The 16,674-nt window shown below is 36.8% G+C and overlaps 1 protein-coding gene across 1 annotated transcript in view; it reads left to right on the top strand.

The window, feature by feature from the left end:
* LOC140167918 (disco-interacting protein 2 homolog C-like) overlaps positions 1-15,633 on the top strand; it is a 140,960-nt gene extending 125,327 nt beyond the window's left edge. The window contains 13 exon segments of the mRNA XM_072191209.1: positions 43-196; positions 4,690-4,770; positions 5,337-5,502; positions 5,784-5,923; positions 6,169-6,330; positions 7,672-7,894; positions 8,230-8,306; positions 9,352-9,522; positions 10,148-10,267; positions 10,686-10,760; positions 11,531-11,705; positions 12,051-12,174; positions 12,657-15,633. Coding sequence (XP_072047310.1) covers positions 43-196; positions 4,690-4,770; positions 5,337-5,502; positions 5,784-5,923; positions 6,169-6,330; positions 7,672-7,894; positions 8,230-8,306; positions 9,352-9,522; positions 10,148-10,267; positions 10,686-10,760; positions 11,531-11,705; positions 12,051-12,174; positions 12,657-12,909 — 1,921 coding nt within the window. The 3' untranslated portion in view covers positions 12,910-15,633.
* The last annotated feature ends 1,041 nt before the right edge of the window (positions 15,634-16,674 follow it).

Below are 16,674 nucleotides of genomic sequence, written 5' to 3'. Positions count from 1 at the left end.
GAACTCATTAATGACCTCAACCTTCACATTATTTATGTTTAGGTGTGTGACCAATCTCCCCAAGCCTCGTACCAAACCAGGTGAAGTAGGACCAGCTTCCATCATGATGGGCAATCTAGTCGGTGGCTGTCGTATTGCAGGCGCTACTGGCAGGGAAATTGGTACGGTGGATGAAGATAGTGATGCTGGCAGGAAGGTAGGGCTGAATTGATTTTCACATACGTCATTGGGCAGGAAAAACCTCCTGTGCTTTTGGCCCCTGAACATGTTTAAAACAAAACTGCCAACAGGTTACATAGGAGGTTTTGCTTTAAACATGTTCAGGGGCCAATGACACATAGAAGGTTTTTCCTGCCCAACGACGAATTAAATGTGATTCATAGAAAATGTGGCTAATGGACTATTCTATTTGAAATCTGCCAGCATACCCCTGTGGAAGATTTAAGAAAAGTCTACACAGAGGGAGTATGTTTTTCAAATGGAATTGGCTAGGGTTAATTACTTTGAATCCCATACTCCCCCCCTGTATGGGTGTACGTATATCTTCCACAAGTGGTGTGAGTAATGGAAGTTACTTGTGTATTCTATTTGAAAATCATGTTCCCTCTGTGGAAGACTTTAGCTAAATATTTTACAGTGGGAGTGTGGATTTCAAATGGAATAGCCCAATTGATAAGAATATCTGGATATAAAAGTTACTTACCTGACAGGCTTGCACCAAAAATTGTAAAGTTTGCACAAAATGACCGGTAATGGTATGTGCAATTCTCTCCCAGACACAAGAAAGACATAAGGAATTTTGAATTTTCATCACAATTTTTAAGCTTTTCATTTGTACGCTTTGTGCAATCAGTTTCATTTATCCCCAGCCTAACCTCCATATCACAATATATATATTTAAACCTATCAAATGCTTAAAGCTTAACAATACAGCTATGCATTAACTTGCCATTTGTAATTTACATACACTACAACATATGTGCACACTCAAGAGGAATGAGTCTCATAGCAGCAATTTTGAATTTTCATTTTCCATTCACACTTTAAATGCTAAAGTATGATCCAAACTCTGTTGAAATTGACTTCTGGTTACAAAGTTATGGGCATTTCTTAATTAATTTAAATGAAGTTCAAAAGCCAGCTCTTGATAACTGCTTATCCACAAAAGCAGCCTCTTTCGTAAAGTTTCACAATTTTAAGGAGGGGGGAGGGGTAGGGTAAATAAAAAGAACATATCACCTGTTTTGTCAATAACTTGAAATCAATATTAGCAAAATTAGACTCAGTTCATCTCATGTCACATATGTTGTTGAAGTAGGGCTTACTCGCCAGCACAGATGTCAAGAAACTATAATCAATGTACAGTGCCACATATTAACAGGCTTTTGCACAAGTATTTTATTTTATCATTATCAGGATTTTTCAAATTATAAAATTAAAATGTATATGATCTCTAGTATTTCCCCATGCATATGGGTTACAAAGAGGGCTAAAAAAAATGTATATCATGTATTGAGCCGTGATAATAATAGTCAGGGGGGCTTGAGGGGCTTAAGCCTAAAATTGCTCTAAATCTAAAAGCTCTATTTTGATTGGCTACTCATATGATTATATCATGTAATTAACCAATGAAGGACTCTGTAAGAAAGACAGTAAGCCCATGTGGATATCAAACATCATTGGTTTGCTTTATGATAGGTGAGGCATATCTGTACCTGAAAAAATTGATTATGGAGATTTGGAAAAACCTGATAATTTTATGTGTGATTAATATAATTATGCAAACCAACACAAGCTTTATACGTAACATTAATTTAGACCCTTTGCTGCTTGAATTTTGTGCTAAATTCCATCACATTGTGTTACACTGAATGTATATGTACAAAGAAAGCATTTTTAGATATTTTTGTAGTCATCTGTTATACAAAATTGTTTGATAAAACAATGGTCTTGAGTTGTTATTAAACAAATACCAATTTGAAATCAAAGAGTAAAGCCCAAACACCCAAGACCTGAGCTTATGTAACACATTGGGTTATTCCTGTTGAAATCCATATACCCCCTATGGAAGACATGACCTTTATCTACCACATGGGAAGTGTGAATTTCAAATGGGGCTACTTAGATGGATGACTCCATTTGAAATCTACACCCCCTGTGTGGGAGATTAAGGTCATGTCTTCTATAGGGGTGTATGGATTTCAATTTTTTGAATACCCCATTCGGAGCAAAGTTAAGGATAGTCTTAAGTTTAACATATTTACCAAATGTATCATAATTTAAAATTTGATTTTTGCCCAATGGCAGCCGGGAATGCAAAATAGGGTAAGACCACCACCTAACTTGAACACCGTTGCTTTGCCTGATTTGTATATTTTGATTTGGTAACCTTGGTAACAGTATTATTAAAATGCATGTGATCCCTGCGTACACATAGTTGACAAATGTAAGCAACAAACATCCATTTTACCAGTTAATTTTATGACTTTTATTTTACCCTTTTGACCTAATGAGTATGAAAGGTTTGTTTTGTTGCAATTGTTTTTGTTGATGTTTAGATTTTAATTCAGTTCATCCCATTCGTCTGTGAATTATTTATTTCTCTATTTGGTTTCTGTTAGAGTGTTTGTGTGTGCAAAACCATACTCATAAGCTATGAATATATATCATGTCCAAGAATTATTGTTATTTTTAAGAATAATCTGTAACATATTTTTTTATAATTTTAAATGTAAAAGATCCATAAATTCTATCATCATCTTGACCACTTACCTGGTTTGACCATTTTGGGATAAAAATTCACATTGAATGCCGTTCACTGGGCAGGAAAAACCTTATGTGCATTCGACCTTGAAAATCAAAATGTCTGCAAGAATGGCCACAATCAAAACTTATCTGCATTTTTAGCGTTGCCATGAAAACTGCTTGCCACTGAAATTCTTCACAGGTTTTAGACATATTCTTGTTACATTTTCTTTCATCAATTTTTCTTCTATAATATTCTTGTGATCATGGCATATTGCCCAATAGAATCCAAGTATAAAAGTGAAAAATAAGTGATTTTATAGAGTGCACTGCATGAAATGCTGCTTATCCCACTTTATTTTTGATTTTAAATATGTAGCTGTCTGTTCTTCGTCCAATTGTATCATACTGTGTTTTGTGTCATTTTTGTACGAAATAGGCACCCAAAGAAAGTCCACAGTATTTTTGAGTTTTCATAATTCTAAACAAAATACTTCACATTAATTTCAATGTTCTTAATCATTCATGGTAAGAATAATGACTACTCAAGTCAAGCAAGTGTGGACTTTCTTTTTGTGCAGTATTGTTGTGCTAACATTATGATCGTGTACACTCTTGTTATAGATAGTTCTTTCTTGTAGATTATAACTATGTAAACTGACTATTTTTCTCCATCTCAGCAAGTGGCTATTTCAGTTGAAATCCATACACCCCCCTATGATGACATGACCTTCAATTCAGGCGGTACCTGAATGGGTGACTATTTGAAATCTACACCCCCTGTGTGGGAGATGAAGATGATGTCTTCTATAGGGGTTTATGGAATAGCCCAATATGTAGTGGTAGCTAGGTCTCTCATCTTCATCTCTTCATCTTGTACTTTGTGCAGCTCATCTTTCATCAATGTCATATCGTCATTTCTTTCTCCTTGTTTTGTCCTTTTGACCAATAGGTTCTACTTACAAATTTGATTTATTTATAACATTCACTTCAGTCAAAGCCAGGAAAAATCCAATTGTAGCTCAGCGGCCACTAAATTCAAACACATACAAACATACAAGGACCAGACAAATGTGTAACAATGCGCAAATCAGCACTTGCCTTGTGTCGCTAAATTGAATCCTACTTTTGAAGTTGCAGTGCAAAAAAACATTAATAGAGTATGAGGTTGTATCAAACTTTTGTACCCCATAATATAATCATCCAGTGATTATAATGCAAAAAGGTTTACTTTTTTTTTATATTTTACTCATTGCATAAATTGTATCACATTAAAAAAAAATCATACACATTTGACAACACAACACCAAGTTCTGCCCTGAAATATAATTCTTATTTCTAATAACTAAATTGTCAAGTCATAGAGGTGATGGGCTATTCCAGTTGATATCCATACACCCTATGGAAGACATGTCTTTAATCTTCCACAGGAGGTGTAGATTTCCAATGGAGTCACCCATTTAGGTAAACCCATTTGAAATGTACACTCCCTGTGTGGAAGAATAAGATCACCTCTGCCATAGGGGGTGTATGGATTTCAACGGGAATAGCCCAATACATGTGCAAATCACAAAAAATAGAATCAGGCTGTTCCCTGCCAATAACGTGTATGCTGTATGCAGCTAAGGCACAAAAGTTTGCAATGCATTGCAGGGTACAAGCATTGCTGGGATGGTGCTTGCAAATGCTTTGATGGCTTATAGTAAAAATATTGAATGTTAATCAGTCAAGCAATAAACTGCTTACAATGTATGTATGAGTGATATCAAATAATCTTACTTACCACTTCAGAAAGGTGTATTTTGCCGTTACACAGTAGTAGTTATTATTTGTATAGTTTACTATCTTTGAATTATATGTGAGTGCTATTCATTTTAATCATTGGTTTCTTATTGTGTGTGATGTAATAATAATTGTTTCCTTTTTGCCTTTTATATTTCTCAGTATCAATTCCTGTCAGAAGTCCTCAAGTGGAGAGCCCAGAGCACACCGGATCACATCTTATTTACACTCCTTAATAACAAGGTCAGTATGACTATTAAATGCGGGGTTCCCCAGGGATCAATCTTAGGACCCCTACTCTTTTTATTGCATTTTAATGATCTCCCCAATTTTATCTTATTTACACTCCTCAATAATAAGGTCAGTATGATGATTTGTAATCAGTGGTGGCGTTGGGGGCATCATCCTCCCAAAAAAGCGTAAGTCACTAGAACAAAAATCACTGAAAATTCCACTATTTTACTCACAGCTTGCCAAATTTTGCTTAACCCTAACTGTCTCTCTATTTCTTGGCAAGGGGAAAGGAAAGGTGATGAAGCGAAAAGTTGTTTGGTCCGCTTTGGTTTGGTCGCCAACCCTTATGGGTGCAAAAGACAAGACCAGGGATAGCAAGCCATGAATGTTAATGTTACCCGGCCAATAATTTTGTGTGATTTCGGATCATTTTTTAATCAGATCACATTGAGGCTTGGTCTTACAGTCGCTTTATAGAGTAGTATTTTGTAGTATTGAGTATGGTTCGGGTTAGTCAATATCATATGCAACAAGGGCTATCTAAGTCTTGTATCTTTCACTTTGAATTGTAACAGGGTGCTATAGGAGCAACTCTAACCTGTAGTCAACTGCACAAGAAAGCAGAGAGAGTGGGAGCTTTGCTACAAGAAAAGGGCAAAATCAACACAGGGGACCATGTGGCACTCATCTTCCCACCAGGAGTAGATCTTGTGGTGGCTTTCTATGGCTGCTTGTATGTAGGTAAGTGCAGAGGAAAACTATATGCAGGGGCGCGGTGGCGCAGTTCTACGGGTTCAGCCTTGATTGCGAGTTCAAGCCCTGGGAGTGTCATCGTTTTGGGCACTTAGGTAAGGTACTTTACTTTACTTTCCACTCTCTACGTAGGGGTGAAATGTTGAGCTGTTATGAATATTGTACAAGTGACTCGCAGGATACTTCAATGAATTTACGCCTAATAGTTAGGCATTTTCTGACAGTATCTTTGAGTGATTATGGTTTCTATACTTTTTGTACCCATGTAGGTGCTGTTCCAGTTACAGTCAGGCCTCCCCATGCACAGAATCTTGTTACGACATTACCCACAGTCAGGATGGTAGTAGAAGTCAGCAAATCTAGAGCTGTGTTGTCAACGGCAACCATAATCAAATTACTGAAATCAAAGGTAAGTATTTTGTTTGCAATTATTGTTCAGGATATTTTTTCATATCAAATCAAAACTTGTGTACATATCTTAAGCAGTCAGTTTAGCTCAATTGGTACAGTTGACCAACCACCACAACCTTCACATTTTCCCCGCTTGAGGGCTACACAACAATTTTTGTTTGGCCTAACTCATACTTTACTATCAACATCTAAGCAAGTCCTCTTATATAACCCTTGTCTCTCCTCTATTATTACGTTTCTCAGGAAGCCATGGCTACCGTTGATGTGAAGACATGGCCAGCCCTCCTAGACACAGATGACCTACCCAAGAAGAAGTTACAGCAACTCTATAGAGCGCCCACGCCAGAGATGATATGTTATCTCGACTTCAGTGTGTCTACTACGGGCATGCTAGCTGGAGTCAAGGTAAGTCAATGGAGACAAAATAATTTCAGTCAATTTACAAGTATCGAAGCGGGATTGACGGATCCTAGGATCAAGCAAATTTGAATAAATTCAGAATAAATTGATTTGAAGCAGATCTAAATATGTAGAGAACCGAGATTCAAGTTAAATTTTCTCCAAACAAATTTACAGAGGACTACTGTATTGTGATATCAAGGGCTTAAATATGGGGGCAAGTGTGTGACAAAGATACCGGAACCAAAGAGGATGACACCCCATGTTAGCTTATCTCATGCAGGGCAAAATAGTGTCCCCTGGGTTATTTGGCCTTGCACCCCTTGTTTGTGTGTTTTCGAGTAATGTGTTGCGCAAATCATTGTAACACTCAAGCTTAAAGGTGCCAATTATTATAGATATCGAGGTTTTGCTAATAAATGCCGGAGGCACTATTTTGGACTCCATTGTGATAACCAAATATGGCGGATTTACCATAGCGTTAAGGGAAGGGGTATGAACCTTTGGGCAGTATTTTATTGTGGGACATGAGAGCACATCAGACATATCGAATTGCATTCTGAATACGAAGAATGTCCTTCTGATATCAAATAATTTTGATTTTTTGACATTCGCAATGTAATACACATTTTATGGCGAATCATTAAAAATTGATATTTTTGATATTTAACAGTACTCGAAGTAAACTTTATAAATCTGATGATTTATATTTGAAGTGTCTGAAGGTGGGATGAAAAGCCGACGATAAATTGAAAATTTTGAACTTTCGTATTGAAGATATGGATTTTTTTTCCCAAAAACCAAAAAAAAAGAAAGATCTTTTGGGGAAAAAAATCGATATCTTCAATATGAAAGGTCAAAATTTTCAATTGATCGTCGGCTTTTCCTCCCAGCTACATACACTTTAAGAATATATCATTAAATTTATAAAATTTACTTCGAGGACTGTTATATCTCAAAAATGTGAAAAATATCAAATTTTATTAATTTGTCATAAAATTTGTATTATATTGTAAATTTCATAAAATGAAAATTATTTGATATCAGAAAGACATTCTTCATATTCAGAATGCAATTCGATATGTCTGATGTGCTCTCATGTCCCACAAAAAATACTGTCGAAACGCCATAAACGCTCATTCCAGTTCCCTTAAACAAAGTGTAATTATGAGTCCGTACCGTTTGGGTCTGAATATCTTTCGTGTGTGTTCATGTATTCACACTTGTGCAAGATGAGTAGTATATTTTCACTCAAAGAGTAAGCACTGTTTCTAGAAAGTGACTGTTATAACTCATATCCTCCTACATGTTACTAATTTTATTCATTTCAATCGTTTTCCATTTCAGATGTCGCATGCATCGGCTAGCGCCACCTGTAGGTCACAGAAGCTTGCGTGTGAACTGTATCCATCTCGCGTTGTCTGTCTTTGCTTAGACCCATACTGTGGACTAGGCTTTGTGCTGTGGGTTCTTAGTAGTGTGTACTCTGGTCATCAATCAATACTCATCCCACCAGCTGAAATAGAATCCAACCCAGCTCTTTGGCTCACAGCTCTTAGTCAGTACAAAGGTACGTTGCCTATTCTTTGATTCACCCCAAGTTTGGTAGTGATGTCCATTCTCTTCCGCTGTTGCGCTGCAAGTGTGCCGACAATCCGCCCTTGTACGCATACATGCGTGTATGATCTGCGATATTAACTTTAAGTGTGTGATTCAATACTGCGACCAGCGAAATACGCACCTACGTCACTACTGAACTTGAGGCAAACCAATGTATAGTGCTTTTAGCTTTCTGTATTCATATAGTTACCAATAATCTTTGCAATGACTCAATTGATACAATTTGACTTGTCTAGATACTATAATATGTTAATTATGAAATGAATATGTTTTTTTATTCTACAGTGCGAGATACATTCTGTTCCTACTCAGTAATGGAGCTATGTACCAAAGGCCTAGGGCAGGCTACTCACTCACTCAAGGTAAATTGCTTCCTCATTTTCCTCTCAAGTCTCCTTATTCCATCCACCATCCTTTCCCTCCTTCCTTTCTTTCTTATTTCATTTGTTCTCATCTGGTTTTTGTTATCTATGGAGTCATCTATGGAAAGTGTAACAGTGTTTTCAAATTTAAGTGTAACAGTGTTTTCAAATTTCAGGGAAGGGCATATCTATGAAAATCTGGAAGGCAGTGATGTCAGTGTGTATATCGTCGTTGGACAGGAAAAACCTTGTATGTGTCATTCGCCCCTGAACATGTAAAGCAAAACCTCCTATGGAACCTGTTGGCAGTTTAGTTTTAAACATGTTCAGGGGGCACAAGAACATAGGAGGTTTTTCCTGCCCAACGACAATATTATTAGATGCAGCCTCAAATAACAAGCATTGATTCCAAACTTGCTGGCACATTTTAGAGCACACGCATGTTTTAAAACGCCGCATAGATTGCTGGGTCAAAACATTGATGTCGCTACCTTGACAAGACGAAAAATGGTGCAGTGTCTTTAAGCTGCTTCTTTTTTTGCGACTTCTGTTCTAAGTTCCTACTCTATATACCTCGTCAACTGTACCTATTAGACTAAAGTGGCAAGTTTTCTGTGTCACGGAAAAACAAAAAAATCTATGGAATTTAAGAAAAAAACGGAAAACACAGAAATTCACAGAAAACATGTTTTCCTTGAGAAAAATAAAAATGAAGAAAAAATAATGAGAATGTGAGGTAAAAATAATGAAAACGAAGTCTGTCTTCACAGATATGAACCTTAAAATAACTAAAAATATAATGCAAGTAACTTCTTTTGTAAATTGGTGAGTAGACATACACTTATATTTAATGTTGATTTATCGAAATGTGATTTTTAATCACGGAATGTGAACACAGAATTGAAATGACATCACAGAAAATCACAGAATTTAGTATTTAAAACCACCAACAGAAAATCGTGGAATTCTGTGTATTAAATCACGTAAAACTTGCCACTTTATATTAGACGTAATCAATAATATCTGGTTTCTATTTTGCCAACAGGCTAAGGGTATCATGCTGTCGGCAGTACGCACATGCATAGTAGTTGCTGAAGAGAGGCCTAGAATATCACTGACCAACTCGTTCTCTAAGCTGTTCCGTAGTCTGGGTCTGTCACAACGAGCTGTCAGTACGTCATTTGGCTGTAGGGTTAATGTTGCAATAGGATTACAGGTAAGATGGCTATTCCAGTTTAAATACATGCACCCCCTGTAGAAGACATAACCTGTAGCTCCCACACGGGGTGTAGATTTCAAATGGAGTCACCCATTAAGGTAACCCCATTTGAAATTCACACTCCCTGTCAAGCCTTACATTTGACAGGCGCTGGTCGATATTTACCCAGTGGTTCCACCATTTTAGCTCCTGGTTCCAGTGAAAAATGCATAGACCAGGCGCCACTAAAAAGTAGTGTTGGGCGCCTGGTATAAAAGCTTAAATTGACCAGTATAGTTTACTGGTTTTGTGCTCAGTTGGCAGGTCAGCATAACTCCATGGATTTCAACATTTTGATCAGTTTGATAGCATTATGATCATGCCGACAAGGAGCAGTCATGGTAATTGTACTTTTTGGCAGTCCTGTTAGGTCAGTTGGTGTTTCCCTTTCACTCAGGCAGTGGCTATCTGTAAAATTGCAATCTTATGTAATTTTGCTCTATTATATATGTCGTTAAAATAACTTGTTTAGAGGTATCAAAGATTAAAGATTGTTCATCCTATCGACCCAGAGAACTTAGTAAAACAATTTTTTGGAGAAGCTTGCCATTTTCTTATGTATATTTTGTTTCTATTTTTATAGGGTGCATCAAGTCCTGATCCCACATTGGTATATGTTGATGTGAGGGCTCTTCGCAATGACAGAGTCACAATAGTTGAGAAAGGCAGTCCACATAGTATATGTCTGATGGAATCTGGTAAGGTAAGTACAAGCATTCATTGTGATTGCCATACAGGGGAAGGTAGGACCGTAACCAATGGGTGTTGATGATAAGTGTGGGAGCATTAGCGAACTCAACAGTACAAATAAATAGCGCTTCATTTATGCTCAGATGAGCAGGGTTGCCAGGTTTGAACACTGTACTGGTGTCAGCTGAATTCTAGGATGCTCAGAAGGTTCTGACATGGGAATTTTTTATTTACCATAATCTATGGTGATTTGACAGTGCTATCCAAATACGAGTTCTGAACAAGCTGGGGATGGTATCTCTACTGTTTGACCCACAACTTCTAACGTGGTAAGGTGGTAGAGTATGATGACCTCTTGTGCTATATAGTTTTGTGTTGTGTTATTTGTTAAAACTGCAATTACACTTTTTTATTTCTGATTGTATTTTTAGATTCTGCCAGGAGTTAAAGTGGTGATAGCACATCCAGACCTGAAAGGACAATGTGCAGACTCACATCTTGGAGAGGTAATATCTATTATTTATCAAATTTGAATTGATAATGATCATGAAATATCTTTTACATATGCCTACCCGTTTACCAATTCGAATGTGCTGCTGGCCATTAAATTAAATTAGTAAAAATTTCATTTGAATGAACACTGCTGCCAACAGCTGTATGTGATCCGATAGCGAATGTATTTCAAAATACACGAAATGCAAATGCACAACCTGCATACTTAATGAAAATACTAACCAATCATAATTTAATTATTCTCTTTCGCATAACGCACATGCGGGTGTTCATTAGACAGTACATGGACGATTAATTTTCACACTGCTGGTAGCTGTGTTCATTCAAACGAAATTTTTACTATATAATATTTTTCACCCTGATGTGGCAGTGACGTCAGCGCACGCATCTATGCGGTGTCTTTAATCGTGTGCGTGTGTACACCAGCACTTAAAGTGAACGCTAGCAATTTGAGGCTGCAGCTAATGAAATGCGCACTAACGTCACTCTCACATCAGGGTGAAAAATGGTATAGTTACGTATTATGAAACAAATATTATGTGCATCCCGTTACATTACAAGAATTATGTGAATTGCTAAGTAGGATTACAGTTTTTAAAAATGTTAAAGAATGCTTTGTGACAGTTGCCTAGCAACTGCTATTTTGTGTGAATTCTGTAGGGGGTGTAAGGATATCAACTGGAATAGCCCAATGAGTGTAAAGCCTTGAAAACTGTCAACATTTGTAAATAATGTTAACTTTTTTTTTGTAATGTTACTTTAGATTTGGGTAAATGCCCCACACAACTCATGCGGTTACTTTACAATCTACGGTGATGACTCATTACACAATGACCATTTCAACGTGAGACTGACCACGGGTGATACCTCAACAGTGTACGCTAGGACAGGTTATCTTGGGTTCGTTAAGAGAACGGATCTCACACAGGCTGATGGAGGTAGGTGTCGCAAAATGACCATATTTGGAAAAATGCAATAAGTACTAACAAGTCCAGTATTGGTTCAGAGGTTCTCAAGATAGCCGTGTCGAGAGTACAAAGAAGCCTAGTATTGGTTCAGTGGTTCTTAGGATTGCTCTTGATATTTCAACTCAACTTAAATTATGGTAGGGATGTGTGGCTCGAACTGAGAACTGATTTTTGTTGGGTGAAATGTATGGGTGAGAGGGGATTATAAGTTTTGTTGACAGTTGTTATATTTTGCACATCACTCTCTCTTTGATCTAATCAATATTTAAAGTGTAATTATTCTAATAATTTGCATTATAATATATTTGTTACCAGATCGCCATGACGCCCTGTTTGTAGTCGGTTCCCTGGATGAAACCCTTATGATGAGAGGAATGAGGTACCATCCCATAGACATTGAAAACACAGTCTTGAGATGCCATAAGAATGTCTGTGAATGGTGAGTAGCTGGTATATATTGTGTGGGGTTTAGGGGCAGTAGTGATATAATTTGAGGAATGAATTTTCTTTGTACAGACAAAGAATGTACAGTGTTGAGATGTTATAAAAATGTCTGTAAATGGTGAATAGTTTGTATTTTATGGGATCAGGGGCAGTTGTGATATGATGGTAACATCATATAGTTACTATAGGTAAATTAATTAAGTAATTCTTGGCCAAACTCGAACATTATGAATGCTAGTGGCTCCGCGATAAACACACACACAGATAGCACTTTACAGAAGAAAGCATATATGCGCCTTACATTGTGTACACACTTAGTACGCTACATTGATGCAATGCACATGTTCCAGCTTGGCCAAGAAATACTTAATTTACCTTTAGTCTTTATGCTTTATGTATTTGTATTTTGTCTTCCGACAAAACTTCCACTGTAAACAAGAAATTAATAGCCAAACTTTTCTTTTTTTATCTCATCAGTGCTGTGTTCACATGGACAAATCTTCTTGTGGTCGTCGTGGAACTCGATGGCAAGGAGAGCGAAGCACTAGACCTTGTCCCATTGGTCACCAATGCAGTCCTGGAGGAGCATTATCTCATTGTAGGGGTCGTCGTCATGGTAGATCCTGGGGTCATTCCAATCAACTCAAGAGGGGAGAAACAACGGATGCATCTGAGGGACGGATTCCTGGCTGATCAATTGGATCCCATCTATGTAGCATACAATATGTAAAATGGACTATGAAAAGAAGACTGATACCAACAATGCATATAGTTGAGGGATTGATTCTTAGTTCCCATTAATTAATGTAGCATGTATGTAAAAGGAGTGCAGCAACAAATAATGGGGATCAGCGAACTATCCTATATGGATTCATCATGGGAACAGATTCCCAGCTTATAAGTTGGACTTTATGTAGCATATAGTATGTAAATGTGCAGTAAAAATTCAAGGGGTCCATCAAGAACTATAGATGCATCAGGGGAGAAGATTCCTGTCATCAGCTGGATCAGTGTAGGATATAATTTGTAAATGTGCAGTAAAAGAAGATGGGGTCCAGCAAAGGAAGGGATGCATCATAGGGACAGATTCCTGGCTGATCCGCAGACTCATTGTAGCATATAATATGGAAATGTGCAGTGAAAATTAAAGGGGTCCAGCAATGAAAAACTAAGCTTGGAAGCATATTCCTGCCTGATAAGTTGGATCCCACATATATATATATAGCATATGGCATAAATGTGCAGTTTGTGATACAGATAGGGCCCAGGGGGGATTTTCATGACGTTGTGCATCTACTGTGTACTCAGCTGTGTAGCATCTACTGTGTTTAGACTCTCACACAAGAACAAATTCTTTAACCCCATTAAAAGATACCTTTTTTGTACAATTTTGATGTGGGATGAGTACCTCCCTTTTAGAGGAAGGTTTGACTCATGTATGACTGGTTGGACTGTCCGTGAAGAAGTCGGACACACATCTGACGAAACCTCTACCACTCACACAGGGACAGGCTGCACCGGTACTGTGATAACTGAAGGCACATACTCATAAAAATAATATACCTTATTATGGACTCAAGTTCTTTTTTAATGGTAAAGAAATGCTATAGAAGACAATATTTATGTAATAATTTTACAATATCATATCAGAATTGTTGACAGCTACACCTAGATTCTACTTCTAATCTTTCAAAATTTGATTTTGTGAATCATATCAATAAAATAATTCATAATCCGTGTCAAAGCCTATGACAAAATAAGGGTTAACTGGGGTCATTTATAAATCCTATCCATGGATATATTGACCAATTAAAATACAGATTCTAGAAGCTCAATCCTCTTTCTTACGATGTTTCTAATTGGTTAATTACTTGATATATTCATCCAAGTGACCAATTAAAATACAGCTTCCTCAATTCTTCAGCCCTACCACCATTCTTACCATATTGCTGATTGGCTTGATATTACAGAATGGTCTTCTTATAACCAATCAGCAGGTAGTAATCCTTGGTTTAAAACATTGCTCTCAAAAATTCTGGTTAAGCTTGTAACAAAACACACTGCCTAATGAAATGCTATATATATATATAAGTCAATCGTGCCCATCCATCGGCCATTTTGAAATTGCGCATTATGTATACCACACAGACAAGCCTGTAGAATTTACACAATTGCTTGAGTCGATCACATAAGCTGTACATGACTGTAAAATCAAGATCTGGCCCAGTTCCTGTCAGAAACTGGCCGTCTCTGTAGGTGGTATAATGTCTGTTGCTTTTTGAATATCGTCAGTTGTCAATGAATCATGCAGAAATAATTTGTAATAATATGCTATAGCTGTTAAATTGTCAGTGAGACAATTTCCAAATAAGGTGTAAAGGTTACCATATAAGGCAATGATTTGAGCTTCCATAGTGCAATACCTAGTGGCATAGTTGAGTAACGTGGGATGTATGCATGTGAACTTGCTATAATGAACTGACCATATTATGGACATCATACTCATACCGAAAACCAGATTGTCTAGTGTCTCAGTACACTGGTGAATGCAAGGTTGCTGAACTGTGCCAGTGGGTAGGAAAGCACTGTATATTAAAAAAATTGAAGGATTTTAGGATTGAAGGATTTTAAAGTATGAGAATTTTGTTAAATGAGAAAGCACAGTGAATGAAATTACCTTGATATTGTAATAAAATTAGTTTTGCAACTTATGTCCAATCATCTAAATGTTATATCAGTGAATTGGTATGAAACTGGCTATTCTGTTTGAACCCACACTCCCCCCTGTGGAAGATTTAACCAGTCTTCCACAGAAGGAATATGGTTTTCAAATAGAATAGACATTTGTGGAACTACCATTTGAAATACTTCAGTTGTGGAAGATATAGGTAAAGATACATACAAGGGGAGTATGGGTTTCAAAATAATTAACCAGATCCAATTCCATTTGAAAAACATACTCCTTCCGTGGTAGATTTGTCTCAAATCTTCTACAGGGGTGTGACAGATTTTAAATAGAATAGCATGATGGAAATCATAAGACACTTACCAAACAAGCTTTTTTTTTCAACTAAGTCATTGGTATCCAATTTTGTAATGTGTACAGAAGGTATTAACCACACTTTTGGTCGGAGAAAATATAGTGATGAGGTATCATAGAAAGTGTGGGTTTCATTTGTTGAACTATTGTATACCCAGAAATTGAATGGATTTTTATATTTTGGCAGTACAAGAGTGTTTATGTATACATTGTCGATATGACAAATGGTTCTCATACGATAAAAGTGTTGCCATGTCCATTTAAATTCTGGGTCATGTACATGTATAGGCTGTATATAGTAATCGTTATTTGCACAACCCTAGTGTTGTAAAAGAGTCTGGTCTGTCGAAGAGTCTCCTCCAGTGTTGCCAGTATGTTCCCGGCTGCTCATTGTATAAGCATGTTGCATGTGAGGCCGTGTAAAATTAATATTTTGGTTCTCGTCCCCTCCCTCCTCAATTTCTGGGATTTGTCAGATTTTTTTTTTTTTTTTTTTTTAGATTTTTCAATTTTTTAAGACTTTGGAATGATTTATGAAATCTTCTTACATATAAATAAGTTTATTAGAGAACAAGCATCACTTCCAAGTCTTTTTGTGGTACTCAGGGGTTTATCCTCAGAATCTCACATTTGAAAAAAAAAAAAAAGGGCCTCATCGTTTCCTCGAGCACTGTTGGAGAAGACCGAAAACTACTGACAATGCTAATTTTACATTGAAAAAAAAAAAAAAAAAAAAACACCTCCCTCCCTCATCAATTCATGAAAATCCTCTGGACGAGAACCAAAACATTAATTTTATACGGCCTGATGTATAAATTAGCTCATGTTAAAACCTGTTGCCAAATTGATACAAATTGAAATGGTATATATAAGAGATATTTGCAGGATTAGAGTTAATAGGGCTTGCTCTGTTAAATCCATATGAGGCAGTTAACCCCATGAGAACTACCTGTCGATTGGCCAAAAAGAAGTTTACATTATCGATTGGACCAATCAGCAACATTGTTAGAATAATTTCACCACACAAAAAAAATTGGGGTGAATTATTTGCTAAGCTCCATTTTGATTGGTGAATAAAGTGAAGATACCACGTAATTGACCAATCAGAGGCAATGTTAGATTGGCAGGTAGTCCCCATGGGATTAACTGAAATGAAATGGCCCATATTGAGGAAAAATTCTACCAATCAGTGTGTGTAGGTAGTGATGCAATATTTAGCCCAAGTTTTAATATTTTTCATGATAAATACTATGAAAAATTATAAATGTAATTGAATTTAGGGATAACATATGGGTTCATATATAATATGTGCCTTCAATTATTAGTATAAGTACAAGATTTTGTACTATTTTGTGCACCATCAAATTACCCATGGCTATCTGACAGGAAGGAATTCTGGACTGATTTCTCAAAATTAAGCTATAAGTAAATCTCCTATTATAGCTTGAAGCCTAT

The sequence above is a fragment of the Amphiura filiformis genome, chromosome 13 (assembly GCF_039555335.1).
Source record: "Amphiura filiformis chromosome 13, Afil_fr2py, whole genome shotgun sequence".
Classification (NCBI taxonomy): Eukaryota; Metazoa; Echinodermata; class Ophiuroidea; order Amphilepidida; family Amphiuridae; genus Amphiura; species Amphiura filiformis.
This window is presented reverse-complemented; position numbering and strand designations above follow the sequence as displayed.